The sequence below is a fragment of the Aethalodelphis obliquidens genome, unplaced genomic scaffold, assembly GCF_003676395.1.
Source record: "Aethalodelphis obliquidens isolate GAN/ISIS:26980383/991018 unplaced genomic scaffold, ASM367639v1 scaffold80, whole genome shotgun sequence".
In the NCBI taxonomy this organism is placed as follows: Eukaryota; Metazoa; Chordata; class Mammalia; order Artiodactyla; family Delphinidae; genus Aethalodelphis; species Aethalodelphis obliquidens.
The window spans coordinates 2,914,640-2,931,509 of record NW_020838024.1 but is presented as its reverse complement, the minus strand read 5'-3'; the positions used below and the strand labels follow the sequence as shown (position 1 = coordinate 2,931,509).

Below are 16,870 nucleotides of genomic sequence, written 5' to 3'. Positions count from 1 at the left end.
GTGTGTGTGTGTGTGTGTGTGTGTGTGTGTGTGTGTGTGTGTGTGTGTGTTGTCCAGAGGACAGAAGAGGGTGGTGTCCTCTCTGCCCCATGGACTGGATGCTCAGCATTTCATAAATCTCAACAACCTTCAACTGGGATTAAAAGCACAGATGCCACGGCTGACAAGCTGCGAGGTCTCGATGGAGTTACTTACCCTCTCTGTGCTGTTGTTTTATTTTCATCCCTCTCTGCTGGGAGTGCTGTGCAGCGTGAGTTCATACGTGTGGTACTTTTAGAACAGTGATTGGCACACAGTTAGCCCGATGTCAGTGTCAGCTAAACAGAAGCTAACCACACTAACTCTACATGGTAAAACACCAGTTAATGGTTAAGAAGCTAAAGAAAGGGGTGCAAAGGGAAAACATAAAACAATATAATACGTTTACTTTTTTGGCCATAATTAGAGTAAGTAAAGACCAAATCAGGGGAGAAAACACCCCATGAAGAGGAATTCTGAGCGTCAGGATCCCTGGCCTCTGCTCCCAGTTCTGACATGACCCACTGTAGGACCTTGAATAGATCCCTTCACCTGCCGGGGCCTCTGCTTAGCTCTTAAAAAGAGGGCTTGGCCTACGGTCTAGCTGGCCACACCCAGCTCCCCTGCTTTGTCATCTGTGTTCTCTACAATCCAGGGCTGCCAGGGGTCCCAGGGACAGACTGTAATTCCTGCTGTCTGTGGGCTCAGATGACCTCAGAGTCCTAGGCACTGGGTAAGAGGTCCAGTTGCATCCGTAAAAGGAACCCTGAGACACGTCCGTGTTGCAATCACATCGTTGTCCCCTGACAGTGACCACTCACTTCCTTATAACTGACAAGGTTCAGCCATGGCCTGGCTGCCCAGCTTTCCACACAACATCAAGGGCAACTATTCCAGTGTTTTAAAAATTCATAGGGATTTCTTGAGAAAAGGCAATTTAATCTCACCGTATGCAAATTTACGGTTTTCTCTTAATCTCTTCTCCACAGCTTCCGTCCACATGAAATCCTTCTATTTCTTTGGGCTGTTAATATTTGTTGAAGCCGGGCTCGTGGTTTGAAATACTAGCTTTTGGCTAACAAATCCCAAGTGTCTATTTCCACCACCCCTAACCTCTCTTCCAAACGCTAGACTCCTAGACACAACTGTCTATTGGACATCTCCACTTGAATGTTCTAGTAGACATTTCAAACTCATCATGTCCAAGACTGGGTCCCTGACCTCCCATCCCCACCACCCCACTGCCCCACCTTCACCTAGAGCCCTCTCCATGTTGGTCAGTGGCAACTCTGTCCTTCCTCTTGCTCAGGCCAAAACCCTAGGAGTCATCCCCAGTTCTCTTCCTTTTCAAAACTCCACATCCAGTCCTTCAGGAAATGCCCGTAGTTCTACCCTCAAAATACGTCCAGGATCAGACCACCTGTTCCAAGTCCCATTGCTGTCACTGGAACAAACCAGCCAACTTCACCTGCGTGACAGCAGCGGCCTCATCACAGGTCCTCCATGTCTCCCTTGTCTTGGCTCAGGTCACAGGCAGATCACAGCAGCCTCTACTCCAGCTATCCCACAGCACTGCGTTTTAGTCAGAGGAAACCCCAAAGTCTTCAAGAAACCAACCGGCCTTGCCTCTTCTGTCCCCTGCCTCAGCCACTCTGGCCTCCTCCCTGTTGATCAAATGTGCAGGCATGCTCCTACCTGAGGACACTGGCCTCAGCACTCTCCTCTGCCTGTGTGGCCCTTCCCCTGCGTGTCCTACCTGCTTACTCCCTGCCCACCTCCAACCTTTGTCCAATTTTCATCTTCTCAATTCTGCAACGCCCCTCTTCCCCACCCTTCACTCCAATTCCCCTTTCCTTGACCTACATTTTTTCCTGTGTTTCCATAATGACTATCTAATTTACTTTATTTATTCTGTCTGTCTTCCTCTTCTAGAAATTAAGCTCCTTAAAAGCACGCATCTTTATTGCTTTCCTAGTAAGTGCATTTCAAGCACCTAGAACAGTCTAGAACAGTCCTAAGTACTTTTCTGGAGCCGTCTAAGGTTCTGCATAGTCAATAAGTACTTGTTGAATGAATGAAACCATAGTATTTGTGTTGGGTTTTGAGTCTATGTAAGAAATTTCCACAAATTTAGTGGCTTAAACCAAGGCCCAATTATTACCTCAGAGTTTCTGTAAGTCAGAAGTCCAGTCATGGCTTAGCTGGGTCCTCTGCTCAGGGTCTCAGAAGGCTAAAATCAAGCTGTCAGCTAGGGTTGCAATCTTAGCTGAGGCCAATTCCTATATTGGTTCCAGGACTGGCTTCCAAGGTGCGCTGCTGGCAGAATTCAGATCCGTGCAGTTGTAGGACTGAGAACTTCAGCTCCGAGAGGCTGCCTGTTGTTCCCTGCCACACGCCCTCTCACAGTTTCAGAGTTTGCCTCTTCATGGCCAGCAGGAAAGCATCTTGCTGACTTCAAATCTCTCCCTGAAGTCCTGGGTCCTTTTTAAAATGGCTCACATGATTCGATCAGAGCCCAAGGTTGAGCTCTCATTTGATTAACACAAAATCAACTGATTAAGGGCCTTGTGTGTGCAAAATCTCTTTACCTTTACTCCTGAAAATTGGCTTTCCATCATATTTACAAATCCCACCCATACTCAAGGGCAAGGGATTATACAAGATATGTATTTGAGGGGGTTTTCCAGGGAAACTCTGAAGCCTCCTTAGGAGCCTTCCTATAACAACATTTTAAATGATCTTAAGAACATAGCAGGCCTCACCTTTTTTGAATGTCTCATCCATTGGTTTAAAATCAAGCCTGTGTAATTACAGGAAGAGTTCACATGTCAACTTATTTTATTTTTGCCCATCTTCCTTCAATATATCACATTGAACTTCTCTGTTAATGGAAATAATGTGTTGCACCTACACAGCCTTTTTAAGAGCATTTCAATGAAAGTAGTATTAAAGTTCAAGGATTCATATGAAAGAAATGGAAGATAAACATGAAAGGACAATGCCATGGTTATCTGTTGGTGTCAGCTCCCTTCTACCCCTAGTCCTGCTGGGAATTCCTGAGGACTTCCAAAGGCAAGTGGGAAGATGAAGAAAATATAAGGTCCTAAAGGAACCCAAAAGCTGGATAATGACTCTTCAAATGCCTAAGGCTGCCTTACCATCAGAGAGTGTTTCAAAGCATCTGAGCCTAGCTTGGTGCCACAGCAGACCCTCAGTAAATGTTTGATAAAAAGGGGTGACTGAATGAACGAGCTTGCAGAGCCCATTGACCTCTAAGATTCTTTTCAGATTCATGGCATAACAGACTTCATGTATTTTCCTATCAAAGTTATTCTTATTTAAATTTTATTGGATTTGTCAAATAGAAAATAATTTTTCCAATTGTTATCTCATGGATGTATAATTGGACTTGCTCATAGTTGTAAGGACTGTCAGTAATAAAGAATAACATGGTGTCTCTAGACCTAGGCACTTGCTTCTTTAAGTGTAGGCCAGGGCCAGCGTCTTGGGAATTGTATAGGAGCTTGCTAAACATGCAGAATCTGAGACTGCTCCAGAGCCGTTTACTTAATAAGAATCTACATTTTATTTTTATATTTTTTAACGTCTTTATTGGAGTATAATTGCTTTACAATGGTGTGTTCGTTTCTGCTTTATAACAAAGTGAATCAGCTATACATATACATACATTTTTAAAAGATTCTCCAGAGGACCTTCAAGATGGCAGAGGAGTAAGATGTAGAGATCACCTTCCTTTCCACAAATACATCAAAAATACATCTACATGTGGAACAACTCCTACTGAACGCTGGCAGAAGACCTCAGACTTCCCAAAAGGCAAAATACTCCCCACGTACCTGGGTAGGGCCAAAGAAAACAAAACAAACAAAAAAACAGAGACAAAAGAATAGGGACTGGACCTGCACCAGTGGGAGGGAGCTGTGAAGGAGGAAAGGTTTCCACACACTAGGAAGCCCCTTCGTGGGCGGAGACTGTGGGTGGCGGAAGGGGGAAGCTTCGGGGCGGTGGAGGAGGGCACAGCAACAGGGGTGCAGAGGACAAAGTGGAGAGATTCCCGCACAAAGGATCGGTGCCGACCGGCACTTGCCAGCCCGAGGGGCTTGTCTGCTCACCCGCCGGGGCGGGCGGGGGCTGGGAGCTGAGGCTCGGGCTTCGGTCGGAGCGCAGGGAGAGGACTGGGGTTGGCGGCGTGAACACAGCCTGCAGGGGGTTAGTGCGCCACAGCTAGCTGGGAGGGAGTCCGGGGAAAAGTCTGGACCTGCCTAAGAGGCAACAGACCATTGTTTTGGGATGCGCGAGGAGGGGGGATTCAGAGCACCACCTAAAGGAGCTCCAGAGACATGAGCGAGCTGCGGCTATCAGCATGGACCCCAGAGACGGGCATGAGATGCTAAGGCTGTTACTGCAGCCACCGGAAAGCCTGTGTGCAAGCACAGGTCACTGTCCACACCTCTCCTCCCAGGAACCTGTGCAGCCCACAACTGCCAGGGACCCGTGATCCACAGACAACTTCGCTGGAAGAACACACAGTATGGCTCAGGCTGGTGCAACGTCACACTGGCCTCTGCCCTCACAGGCTTGTCCCACATTCCGTGCCCCTCCCTCCTGGCCTCAGAGAGCCAGAGCCCCCTAAGCAGCCGTTCCTTTAACACCCTCTGGTGTGGGCAAAGAACAGGTGCCAGAAGGTGACCTACACACAGAGGCGGGGCCAAATCCAAAGCTGAGCCCCAGGAGCTGTGCAAACAAAGAAGAGAAAGGGAAATCTCTCCCAGCAGCCTCAGGAGCAGCAGATTAAATCTCCACAATCAACTTGATGTACCCTGCATCTGTGGAATACCTGAACAGACAATGAATCATCCCAAAATTGAGGTGGTGGACTTTGAGAGCAACTGTAGACTTGGGGTTTGCTGTATATGATTGACTAGTTTCTGATTTTTATGTGTATCTTAGTATAGTTTTTAGCACTTGTTATCATTAGTGGATTTGTTTATTGGTTTGGCTGTTCTATTTTTCTTTTTAATTACTCTTTTTAAAATAATTTTTTAAAACTTTTTATTTTAATAACTTTATTTTATTTTATGTAATGTTTTTCCCTCCCTTTTCTTCTGAGCTGTGTGACTGACAGGGTCTTGGTGCTCTGGCGAGCTGTCAGGCCTTAGCCTCTGAGGTGGGAGAGCTGAGTTCAGGACACTGGACCACCAGAGACCTCCTGGCCCCATGTAATATCAATCGGCGACAGCTCTCCTAGAGATCTCCATCTCAATGCAAAGACCCAGCTCTACTCCATGACCAGCAATCTCCACTGCTGGACACCCTATGCCAAACAGCCAGCAAGACAAACACAACCCCACCCATTAGCAGAGAGGCTGCCTAAAATCATAGTAAGTTCACAGACACCCCAAAACCTACCACTGGATGCAACCCTGCCCAGCAGAAAGACAAGATCCAGCCTCATCTACCAGAACACAGGCACCAGTGCCCTCCACCAGGAAGCCTACACAACCCACTGGACCAACCTCATCCACTGGGAGCAGAAACCAAAAACAACAGGAACTACGAACCTGCAGCCTGCAAAAAGGAGACTCAAAACACAGTAAGTTAAGGAAAATGAGAAAACAGAGAAATATGCAGCAGATGAAGGAGCAAAGTAAAAACCCACCAGACCAAACAAATGAAGAGGAAAGAGGGAGTCTACTTGAAAAAGAATTCACAGTAATGGTAGTAAAGATGATGCAAAATCTTGTAAATAGAAAGGAGAAAATACAAGAAACATTTAACAAGGACCTAGAAGAACTAACAAGCAAACAAACAGGAACAACACAATAAACGAAATTAAAAATACTCTAGAAGGAATCAATAGCAGAATAACTGAGGCAGAAGAACGGACAAGTGACCTGGATGATAAAATAGTGGAAATAACTACTGCAGAGCAGAATAAAGAAGAAAGCATGAAAAGAATTGAGAACAGTCTTAGAGACTTCTGGGACAACATTAAATGCACCAACATTAGAATTATAGGGGTCCCAGAAGAAGAAGAGAATAAAAAAAAGGACTAACAAAATATTTGAAGAGATTATAGTTAAAAACTTCCCTAATATGGGAAAGGAAATAGTCAATCAACTCCAGGAAGCACAGAGAGTGCCATATAGGATAAATCCAAGGAGAAACACACCAAGATACATATTAATCAAACTATCAAAAATTCAATACAAAGAAAAAATATTAAAAGCAGCAAGGGAAAAGCAACAAATAACGTACAGGGGAATCCCCATAAGGTTAACAGCTGATCTTTCAGAAGAAACTCTGCAAGACAGAAGGGAGTGGCAGGACATATTTAAAGTGATGAAAGGGAAAAACCTACAACCAATATTACTCTACCCAGCAAGGATCTCATTCAGATTTGACAGAGAAATTAAAACCTTTACAGACAAGCAAAAGCTAAGAGAATTCAGCACCACCAAACCAGCTTTACAAGAAATGCTAAAGGAACTTCTCTAGGCAGGAGACACAAGAGAAGGAAAAGACCTACAATAACAAACCCAAAACAATTAAGAAAATGGTAATAGCAATGTACATATCAATAATTACCTTAAATGTAAATGGATTAAATGCTGCCACCAAAAAACATAGACTGGCTGAATGGATACAAAAACAAGACCTGTATATATGCAGTCTACAAGAGACCCACTTCAGACCTAGGGACACATACAGACTTAAAGGGGAGGGAAAAAGATATAGCATGCAAATGGAAATCAAAAGAAAGCTGGAGTAGCAATTCTCATATCAGACAAAATAAACTTTAAAATAAAGACTATTACAAGAGACAAAGAAGGACACTACATAATGATCAAAGGATCAATCAAAGAAGATATAACAGTTGTAAATATTGATGCACCCAACATAGGAGCACCGCAATACATAAGGCAAATGCTAACAGCCATAAAAGGGGAAATCGACAGTAACACAATCATAGTAGGAGACTTTAACACCCCACTTTCACCAATAGACAGATCATCCAAAATGAAAATAAATAAGGAAACACAAGCTTTAAATGACACATTAAACAAGATGGACTTAAATGATATTTATAGGACATTCCATCCAAAAACAACAGAATACACTTTCTTCTCAAGTGCTCATGGAACATTCTCCAGGATAGATCATATCCTGGGTCACAAATCAAGCCTTGGTAAATTTAAGAAAATTGAAATTGTATCAAGTATCTTTTCCAACCACAACGCTATGAGACTACATATCAATTACAGGAAAAAAACTGTAAAAAATACAAACACATGGAGGCTAAACAATACACTACTAAATAACCAAGAGATCACTGAAGAAATCAAAGAGGAAATAAAAAAAATACCTAGAAACAAATGACAATGAAAACATGACGACCCAAAACCTATGTGATGCAGCAAAAGCAGTTCTAAGAGGGAAGTTTATAGCAATACAATCCTACCTCAAGAAACAAGAAAAATCTCAAATAAATAACCTAACCTTACACCTAAAGCAATTAGAGAAAGAAGAACAAAAGAACCACAAAGTTAGAAAAAGGAAAGAAATCATAAAGATCAGATCAGAAATAAATGGGAAAAAAATGAAGGAAACAATAGCAAAGATCAATAAAACTAAAAGCTGGTTCTTTCAGAAGATAAACAAAATTGATAAACCATTAGCAAACTCATCAAGGAAAAGAGGGAGTGTACTCAAATCATAAAATTAGAAATGAAAAAGGAGAAGTTACAACAGACACTGCAGAAACACAAAGCATCCTAAGAGACTACTACAAGCAACTCTATACCAGTAAAATGGACAACCTGGAAGAAATGGAAAAATACTTAGAAAAGCACAACCTTTGGATACTGAATCAGGAAGAAATAGAAAATATAAACAGAACAATCACAGGCACTGAAATTAAAAATCTTCCAACAAACAAAAGCCCAGGACCAGACAGCTTGCCAGGCAAATTCTATCAAACATTTAGAGAAGAGCTAACACCTATCCTTCTCTAACTCTTCCAAAATATAGCACAGGGAGGAACACTCCCAAACTCATTCTACAAGGCCACCATCACCCTGATACCAAAACCAGACAAAAGATGTCACAAAAAAAGAAAACTATAGGTCAATATCACTGATGAACAGAGATGCAAAAATCCTCAAAAAAATACTAGCAAACAGAATCCAACAGCACATTAAAAGGATCATACATGATGATCAACTGGGGTTTATCTCAGGAATGCAAGGATTCTTCAATATAAACAAACCAATCAATGGGATAAACCATATTAACAAAGTGAAGGAGAAATACCATATGATCATCTCAATAGATGCAGATAAAGCTTTTGACAAAATTCAACACCCATATATGATAAAAACCCTCCAGAAAGTAGGCATAGAGGGAACTTACCTCAATATAATAAAGACCATATATGACAAACCCACAGCCAGCATCATTCTCAATGGTGAAAAACTGAAGCCATTCCACTTAGATCAGGAAAAGACAAGATTGCCCACTCTCACCACTATTATTCAACATAGTTTTGGAAGTTTTAGCCACAGCAATCAGAGAAGAAAAGGAAATAAAAGGAATCCAAATCAGAAAAGAAGAAGTAAAGCTGTCACTGTTTGCAGATGACATAATACTATACATAGAGAATCCTAAAGATGCTACCAGAAAACTACTAGAGCTAATCAATGCATTTGGTAAAGTAGCAGGACACAAAATTAATACACAGAAATCTCTTGCATTCCTATACACTAATGATGAAAAATCTGAAAGAGAAATTAAGGAAACACTCCCATTTACCACTGCAACAAAAAGAATAAAATACCTAGGGATAAACCTACCTAAGGAGACAAGAAACCTGTATGCAGAAAACTATAAGATACTGATGAAAGCAATTCAAGATGATACAGATGGAGAGATATACCATGTTCTTGGATTGGAAGAATCAACACTGTGAAAATGACTAAAGCAATCTACAGATTCAATGCAATCCCTATCAAACTACCAACGTCACTTTTCACAGAACTAGAACAAAAAATTTCACAATATGTATGGAAACAAAAAAGACCCCAAATAGTGAAAGCAATCTTGAGAAAGAAAAATGGAGCTGGAGGAATCAGGTTCCCTGACTTCAGACTATAATACAAAGCTACAGTAATCAAGACAGTATGGTACTGGAACAAAAACAGAAATATAGATCAATGGAACAGGATAGAAAGCCTAGAGATAAACCCACACACATATGGTCACCTTATCTTTTTTTTTTTTTTTTTTTTTGCAGTACATGGCCTCTCACTGTTGTGGCCTCTCCTGTTGTGGAGCACAGGCTCCAGATGCACAGGCTCAGCAGCCATGGCTCACAGGCCTAGCTGCTTTGCAGCATGTGGGCTCCTCCTGGACCAGGGCATGAACCTGTGTCCCCTGCATCAGCAGGCGGACTCTCAACCACTGCACCACCAGGGAAGCCTGGTCACCTTATCTTTGATAAAGGAGGCAAGAATATACAATGGAGAAAAAACAGCCTCTTCAATAAGTGGTGCTGGGAAAACTGGACAGCTACATGTAAAAGAATGAAATTAGAACACTCCCTAACACCATACACAAAAATAAACTCAAAATGGATTAAAGACCTAAATGTAAGACTGGACACTATAAAACTCATAGAGGGAAACATAGGAAGAACACTCTTTGACATAAATCACAGTAAGATCTTTTTTGACCCACCTCCTAGAGTAATGGAAATAAAAACAAAAATAAACAAATGGGACCTAATGAAACTTAAAATCTTTTGCACAGCAAAGGAAAACATAAACAAGAGAAAAAGACAACCTTCAGAATGGGAGAAAATATTTGCAAATGAAGCAACTGACAAAGGATTAATCTCCATAATATACAAGCAGCTCAATATCAAAACACAGAGCACTCAATCCAAAAATGAGCAGAAGACCTAAATAAACATTTCTCCAAAAAAGATATACAGATTGCCAACAAACACATGAAAGGATGCTCAACATCACTAATCATTAGAGGAATGCAAATCAAAACTACAATGAGGTATCACCTCACACTGGTCAGAATGGCCATCATCAAAAAATCTATAAACAATAAATGCTGGAGAGGGTGTGGAGAAAAGGGAACCCACTTGCACTCTTGGTGGGACTGTAAATTGATACAGCCACTATGGAGAACAGTATGAATGTTCCTTAAGAAACTAAAAATAGAACTACTAGGCATATACCTTGAGAACCATAATTTAAAAAGAGACACGGGGGCTTCCCTGGTGGCGCAGTTGTTGAGAGTCTGCCTGCTGATGCAGGGGAACGCGGGTTTCTGCCCTGGTCCTGGAAGATCCCACATGCCTCGGAGCGGCTGGGCCCGTGAGCCATGGCCACTGAGCCTGCGCGTCCGGAGCCTGTGCTCCGCAACGGGAGAGGCCACAATGGTGAGAGGCCCGCGTACTGCAAAAAAATAAATAAATAAATAATAATAATAATAATAAAGAGACATGTACCACAATGTTCATTTCACCTCTATTTACAATAACCAGGACATGGATGCAACCTAAGTGTCCATCGACAAATGAGTGGATAAAGAAGACATAGCATATATATACAATGGAATATTACTCAGCCATAAAAAGAAACTAAATTGAGAGAAGAACAAATACCGTATGCTAACACATATGTATGGAATTTAAAAAAAAGAAAATGCTTCTGATGAACCTAGGGGCAAGACAGGAATAAATACGCAGACATAGAGAATGGACTTGAGGACATGGAGAGGGGGAAGTGTAAGCTGGAAAGAAGTGCAAGAGTAGCATGGACATATATACACTACCAAATGTAAGATGAATGGCTAGTGGGAAGCAGCTGCATAGCACAGGGAGATGAGCTCGGTGCTTTGTGACCACCTAGAGGGGTGAGATAGGGAGGGTGGGAGGGAGACACAAGAGGGAGGAGATATGGGAATATATGTATACGTATAGCTGATTTACTTTGTTATACAGCAGAAACTAAGCAATATAAAGCAATTATACTACAATTAAGATGTTAAAAAAATCAGTTCCATGACTTTATAAACAGACATATTTATTAAAAAAAAAAAAAAAAAAGATTCTCCAGGTCACTGTATGCAGGTGTTTGAGAAGAGCCAGTCACCTCCCCAAACAGGGCCGCTTAGTTGCTTAAGTGTGACCTCTGTGTCCCAGAGCTTGGCCTAGGATTTGCGGGGCCCCAGAGGATATTAGGTCCCGGAGCACTAACTCCTCACGCTGTCAAATGCATGAGACACTGCATCTAGATCTGAGCGTCAGCTCAGTCATTCAGGATACGGGAGAGACTTGCCAAACAAGCTGATATTCAGTGATAAGCACAGTCTTTCCGCATGGGAGTCTACACTGGAAGAAGTCACATTACAGTCAATAGTCTGGGGAGTTCAGTGCAACGTGGGCCAGTTTAAAGAGTCTAATGGCTCAAGTCCCAGTGGCTTTGGGCATTGTTCCCTGCCTTCTCCCTACTCCCCAGGGAGTGAGATGTACCAGAAGCTTCATGGTTGGGAGTCAGGGCCCAGTTTGTCAGGATGGAGCTGAGGATGGACAGAGGGGTCCTTGCTCCCTTTTCCTACTTAACATGTCATCCCTGCCACCTTAATTAGCACATTCATTCCTAAGTATGTCGGTACCATTGATTAGCATACAATTTTCTTTAACATCAGAATGTTTCTAGCCCTACTTTTTATGTTTTTTTACTTAGCATACTCTTCAGTTCATACCATTCATTACATGTTAATTATAGTAATTCAGTCCTCAGAAAGTGACCGTATTCCAAAACTTTGGGAGGGATTCTTCATTGCCCGTCCATCTACTGTCTACCAAAGTGTATGCATTTGACCTGTGGCTGAAATTCTTTTGTGACAGTTTTTCTTTAGATTATTTGCTGACTGTGAGAAGGATCCACCTCAGCTTGACTACACACAGATGCTGCTTTATTTTGCTTGCCATCCAGACAGTGTGGAAGGGGTCTACAGGGCCCTCAGTGTGGTCACTGGGACTCACGTCATCCAGCCAATTGAAATGCCTCGTCTTGGTGCAGAAAAGGTAATTGTGGTCCAGAAATGGACTAGCGTTGGGGTCTGGAGGGGATTCCAAAAGATCCTAAACTTCTAAGAACAAAGACTGGCTTTTATCAATCTCTGTATTTTCCCAGGTTCCTCACACGATGCTTTACTAGGTCTTCGATAACGCCTTACTCAATTGGATTAAGAACCAGGGACCCACTATCTAAAAAATGTTTTGGTAGTTAAATCCAAATTTGCTCAAAGTTTCTTTGGTGAAACCGAAGTTTGCTCTGTAAAGGGCAGCCTTTACTTTGCATGAAGTGCTGATCCTGAGAAATGAAAGAACTGGGTATCAACCCAGACTATTTGTCACACTCTGTGGAAATTCTATGTAAAACAAGTTCAGGCCTCAGACACATCCCACATGCATATGACACTTGATAGTATTTCAGGCCCAAACCTGGCCACCTGAATTCCACAGGCACTTTGTGTCACCTGCATCCAGTGACAGAAAAGCTTAATGTCCAATAAAACCTCACATCCCCCTGTCGATTTCTAAAGGGTTGACATTCCCTGTTTTGGGGGAGGTAGAAAAGCCTCAGAACAGGGAAATGACTAATACACTTATTAGGTGTCCATTGGCATGACTTTTTACTCACCTGACCTTTTGGGACAGAGCAGTGGCCCTCATGATGGAATGATTTTTTCTGCTCTTCTTTGTGGACCCAGAGGGGAGAGGGATGCTGCACAGTTCAGACTCCTCGATGTCCTAGCTGCAGTTCTTTTCCTTTCACACATGTTTGTCAAAACAGAGTATAATGGGTTGTCTGAGAAAACAATGGGAAGTTCCTATGACAGCTTTCACACCCCAGAAGACATAGACTCTTTTACAGGCAGCCCTGTATTTCAGCCCTGAGCAGATGACCCGGAGGATGTCCTACCCCTTCCATCAGGGGCAGGGCGAGGCCAGAGTGCTGCCTAGGAAGCTGACAACTCAAGGCTCTTCACCTCGATGTACTTTAGACTCAGCGTTAACACTGACACAGTGACAGAAAGTTCAGGAAGGAGTTATTGTTATTTCCACTCAAGAATGCTGTCTTCTTAGAACATAGGAAGACCATTTACATTTTCCCAAATAAATGACGAGTTAGATGTGGTCTGCCTACATCTCTCTACAGATTGGGTCTCCTTCACCCAACACTGGCATGGATCATAACCTGCCTGGAGGTCTCAACCTGTCCTCAGGGAGACCTTCCCTGACCTGGAATGGTGGCAGGCAACCCTGCCCTGTGTTCCCATAGCATGCTGTGCGCCCCCCTTCACCATAATCCTCATAGATAACTACGTCTACAGGGTCAGCTTCCTTTCTGGACTCTGGGCACCCTGTGGGCAGGGCCATCTGTCTTGCTCTGCATCCCCTAACCTGCCTTCCTGAATCTCACTTACTGCTACAGAGCTCAGTAAACCTTTCACTTAGTGGAGCAATCAATCACTTCATTAATTAGCTTTGTAAATCCTACCCTCTGTGTAGCTCTGTGATCTGCAAAGGATATAGAAGAAGCCAAATTTGCTCCACTAAAGGGATTCCATCTAATTGCCCTTATCCATACAGGAAAGAATGGGAGAATGATGGCCCACACATGGAGGGAACACAGAATAAAGGACAGATTAACATGGGGCTTTACAGATCGAAAGAGGGGTCTAAACCTTCTTCTTTGCCACCTCCGTACCTTTGCTCTTGCTATCCCCTCCACCTGGAGTACGCGTCAGCTCATCTGGAAAGGTTCAAGGGCTCCCCAGTACCCAAGGCCAGATCATTCATGAAGCTTCCCCCGACCCACGGGGCATTCCCGCAACTGGGCCCCATTTACATCCAGATCCTCTCCGGCAAGGCTGAGCACCATCACATGCACCTGTGCATTTACTCAGCAAACATTCATCCAGCACCTCTGGGGATAAAGCAAGTAAAATAAAGACGACGGCAAATGGTGATCGACACCATGGGGAATAAAGAATAGAGGGAAAAATACAGGAGTCTGGGTGGGAGTTGCCGTGTTAAATAGAATGGTCACAGAAGGTCTCTCTGTGAAAAGACATGGAAGCAGAGGCCCAGACTGGTGAGGGAGAGGGCCTTGCAGATAGACCCCTGGCGGAAGCGCATTTTAAGTGAAGACAGCAGTAAGTGCAAAATCTCTCAAGTGGGGTCATGCCCGGTGGACCCTAAGGAACCGCAAGTCAGCCAGCGTAGTTGGGGAGGATTGAGCTGGAGGAGAGTAGCAGGCAAGGCTAGTGAGGGGGAGAGGGCTCCGAGGGGCCCTGGAGGGGCGCTGGCTTTGACTGTGTCAAGAGATGAGATGAGAAGTCACCGGAGCAGGGTCGTTTGATTTAAAATGTACCCCCATACAGGACAGACTGTAGGAGGCAAAGGAGGGAAGTAAGGAGAACTAGTCATTCAGGCAGGGGGTGGTTTATCTATTGAATCCTACTGCTGTTCTTCCTACCTTGCGTTGGGGATGACTTGTTACCCATCTTTATGTCCTCCAAAGTAGCAAGTGCTCAGTAATGCACACAGCAAATACTCGATTAGTGTTTGTGAACGTGGCAGGGAAAGAAGGGGAGAAAGAGACGAAGAGAGAAGGAAGGGAGGGACTCCCGTCTCCCAGGTAGAGAGGAGGAGAGCAGACATTCCAGAGGCAGAGGCAACAGCAGGGTCAGGAGGCCGCACCTAGCCAGAAAGACCAGGAAAAGGAAGTATGTGCTACAATGGTTGCCATAGCAACAGACAGCTCTCTGGGTGGGTAGCCGCCAAGCCAGCTAGCACAGGAAGGCACTGCATCCCTTCTGTCCCTGACCCGGTGGGTCATTCACCGGGAGCTCGTGCCCATCCAGGAAGCAACTCCCCTGGAGTACTTCTCTCAAGAGCTCTTTTAAAGCCCAAGGACACTGCGCAGGAACTGCCCCATGACCACTGCACAACAGAGATGAAACCATGATTGGGCAGGGATGGGGCACAGGTCTGTCACACACCACACACACAGGACTACTCCTGGCTGGGAGTGAACCATAGGAGCTTTTGAAATACAGGATCCACCCACCTTCCTCATTCTTGCCTACTCCTATAGCCCTCGCCATCCTGCCTCCAATTATGCCGCCCCCTTTCTGTGCCCTTTCCAACTGTATTCTAGTTCCCTGGGCAACTTTATCCCAGGAAGGCAAAATGAGCCTGCTCAGAAATAACACCTCCAATAGATCTATGTTCACTCCCAAGACATTTAGTGGGATCTCGGCTTTTACCTTCCAAAAAACAACTGGAAATCTCCCTGATACTTCATTCTTTCTGAGTCTATATCTGCTACTCACACTGTTTTATTCACCGTGGCACAGACCTCCTGTTAAAACCCACGGCTTTCTGGGTAATTTAAAAGAAGCTCAAGAGCAAAGCACTCGGGAGCAGGCACTAGTCATCGTGAAGCTTCAGATAAGTTGATATTTGAGAAAATGGTTCACCCTGACCTGTGGAGGTTGGGGTTGTGATATTGGACGTTAATAAATTATGAGCTTGAACCTCCCACATTTTGAGAGTCTTGTTAAAGCATCTTGACAGAGATGGTTTGAGGCCTTGGGTTTCAAAAAACTTAAATGTGCATCCCATTCTGCTCATTGATGCTTTGCTCACATTAGTCCTAAGGACTGATCTTCTGTTCTACCTTCTGAGATGTGGGACTAAACAGACTGAATGGCAGAAATGCACGGTCAGGCACCACTCCAGGGGCACGTTTGCTGGGAGTCCTCGAGGGCCGTCTCTGAGAGTGTGACATAGTGCTTCCTAGTGCCACAATCTGCCCTGCTGCTTGGAAGATAATGTGACTCACACAGAGTTTTGATGCCACTAATTATTGCTCATTCAGAAGCCCTGGCTTTTCTCCAAACCAGCATCCCTGGTTTTGTTCATCCACCCACATTCACAGTCGTGGTCTTTCAGAGCGTCTGTTGGGAGCCCCCTCTCGCGCACACACTGCAGTCCAGCCAGGATGCTGAACTGGCTCCTTTGGTCCTGATCTTGGCCTCCCTCTTCTCCCTCCCCTCCCACTGAACTACTAAGTCTATTCTGTTCCAGCCCCCGAGAGAGCAAAAATAGCAAACATTGATAAAGCATCCTCAGATACAACAAGTTAAGGATTCTTCACTCAAATGTTTAAACTGTTATCTTTTGACTAAAATAAAAAATCTATTTATCCCATGATGATTATAGCAAGTCTTTGAGAAGTTGGACCCTCTGTAGTTATGGAACTAGTGCAGAGAGAGCAGGTTCCTTCTCTGTTCAATTTTGGTATTGCCTGCTTATCCAGCCCAGCTAGTCATGTGCTCACCCACAGGTTCTGTCTCTGTCTTCTCCACGTAGCACCTGTGCTGCCCTCTGAATAGAAATTCATTCATCCTTCAGTCATTCAGCAAGATGTTCTACATCTCGACTATGTTCATTTCAGTACACCAAATATTCTATCGCCCCGGGGGGATTATTGACAGGTAGCCAGTGTGATGATTCCCAGGCTTCTTAGATGGAGACAAAAAAAGCTAGTTTCACATTTCTGCCGAGTAGTATTTCAACTGTTTAAAATGGATAAGAGGCTGGATGAACAAATAGATAGATAGATAGATAATAGGTAGATGATAAATAGATACATAGATAGATAGATGATAGATAGGCAGATGATAGATATTTGTACTTAATTCCAAAAACTTCACCTGCTAGAGCATTCTCCCC

The 16,870-nt window shown here is 43.7% G+C and overlaps 1 protein-coding gene across 1 annotated transcript in view; it reads left to right on the top strand.

Moving 5' to 3' along the window:
* LOC113612622 (sperm flagellar protein 2-like) overlaps positions 1-16,870 on the top strand; it is a 71,895-nt gene that overhangs the window by 47,627 nt on the left and 7,398 nt on the right. Inside the window, exon 12 of the mRNA XM_027092622.1 lies at positions 11,966-12,145. Coding sequence (XP_026948423.1) covers positions 11,966-12,145 — 180 coding nt within the window. The remainder of the gene's footprint in view (positions 1-11,965; positions 12,146-16,870) is intronic.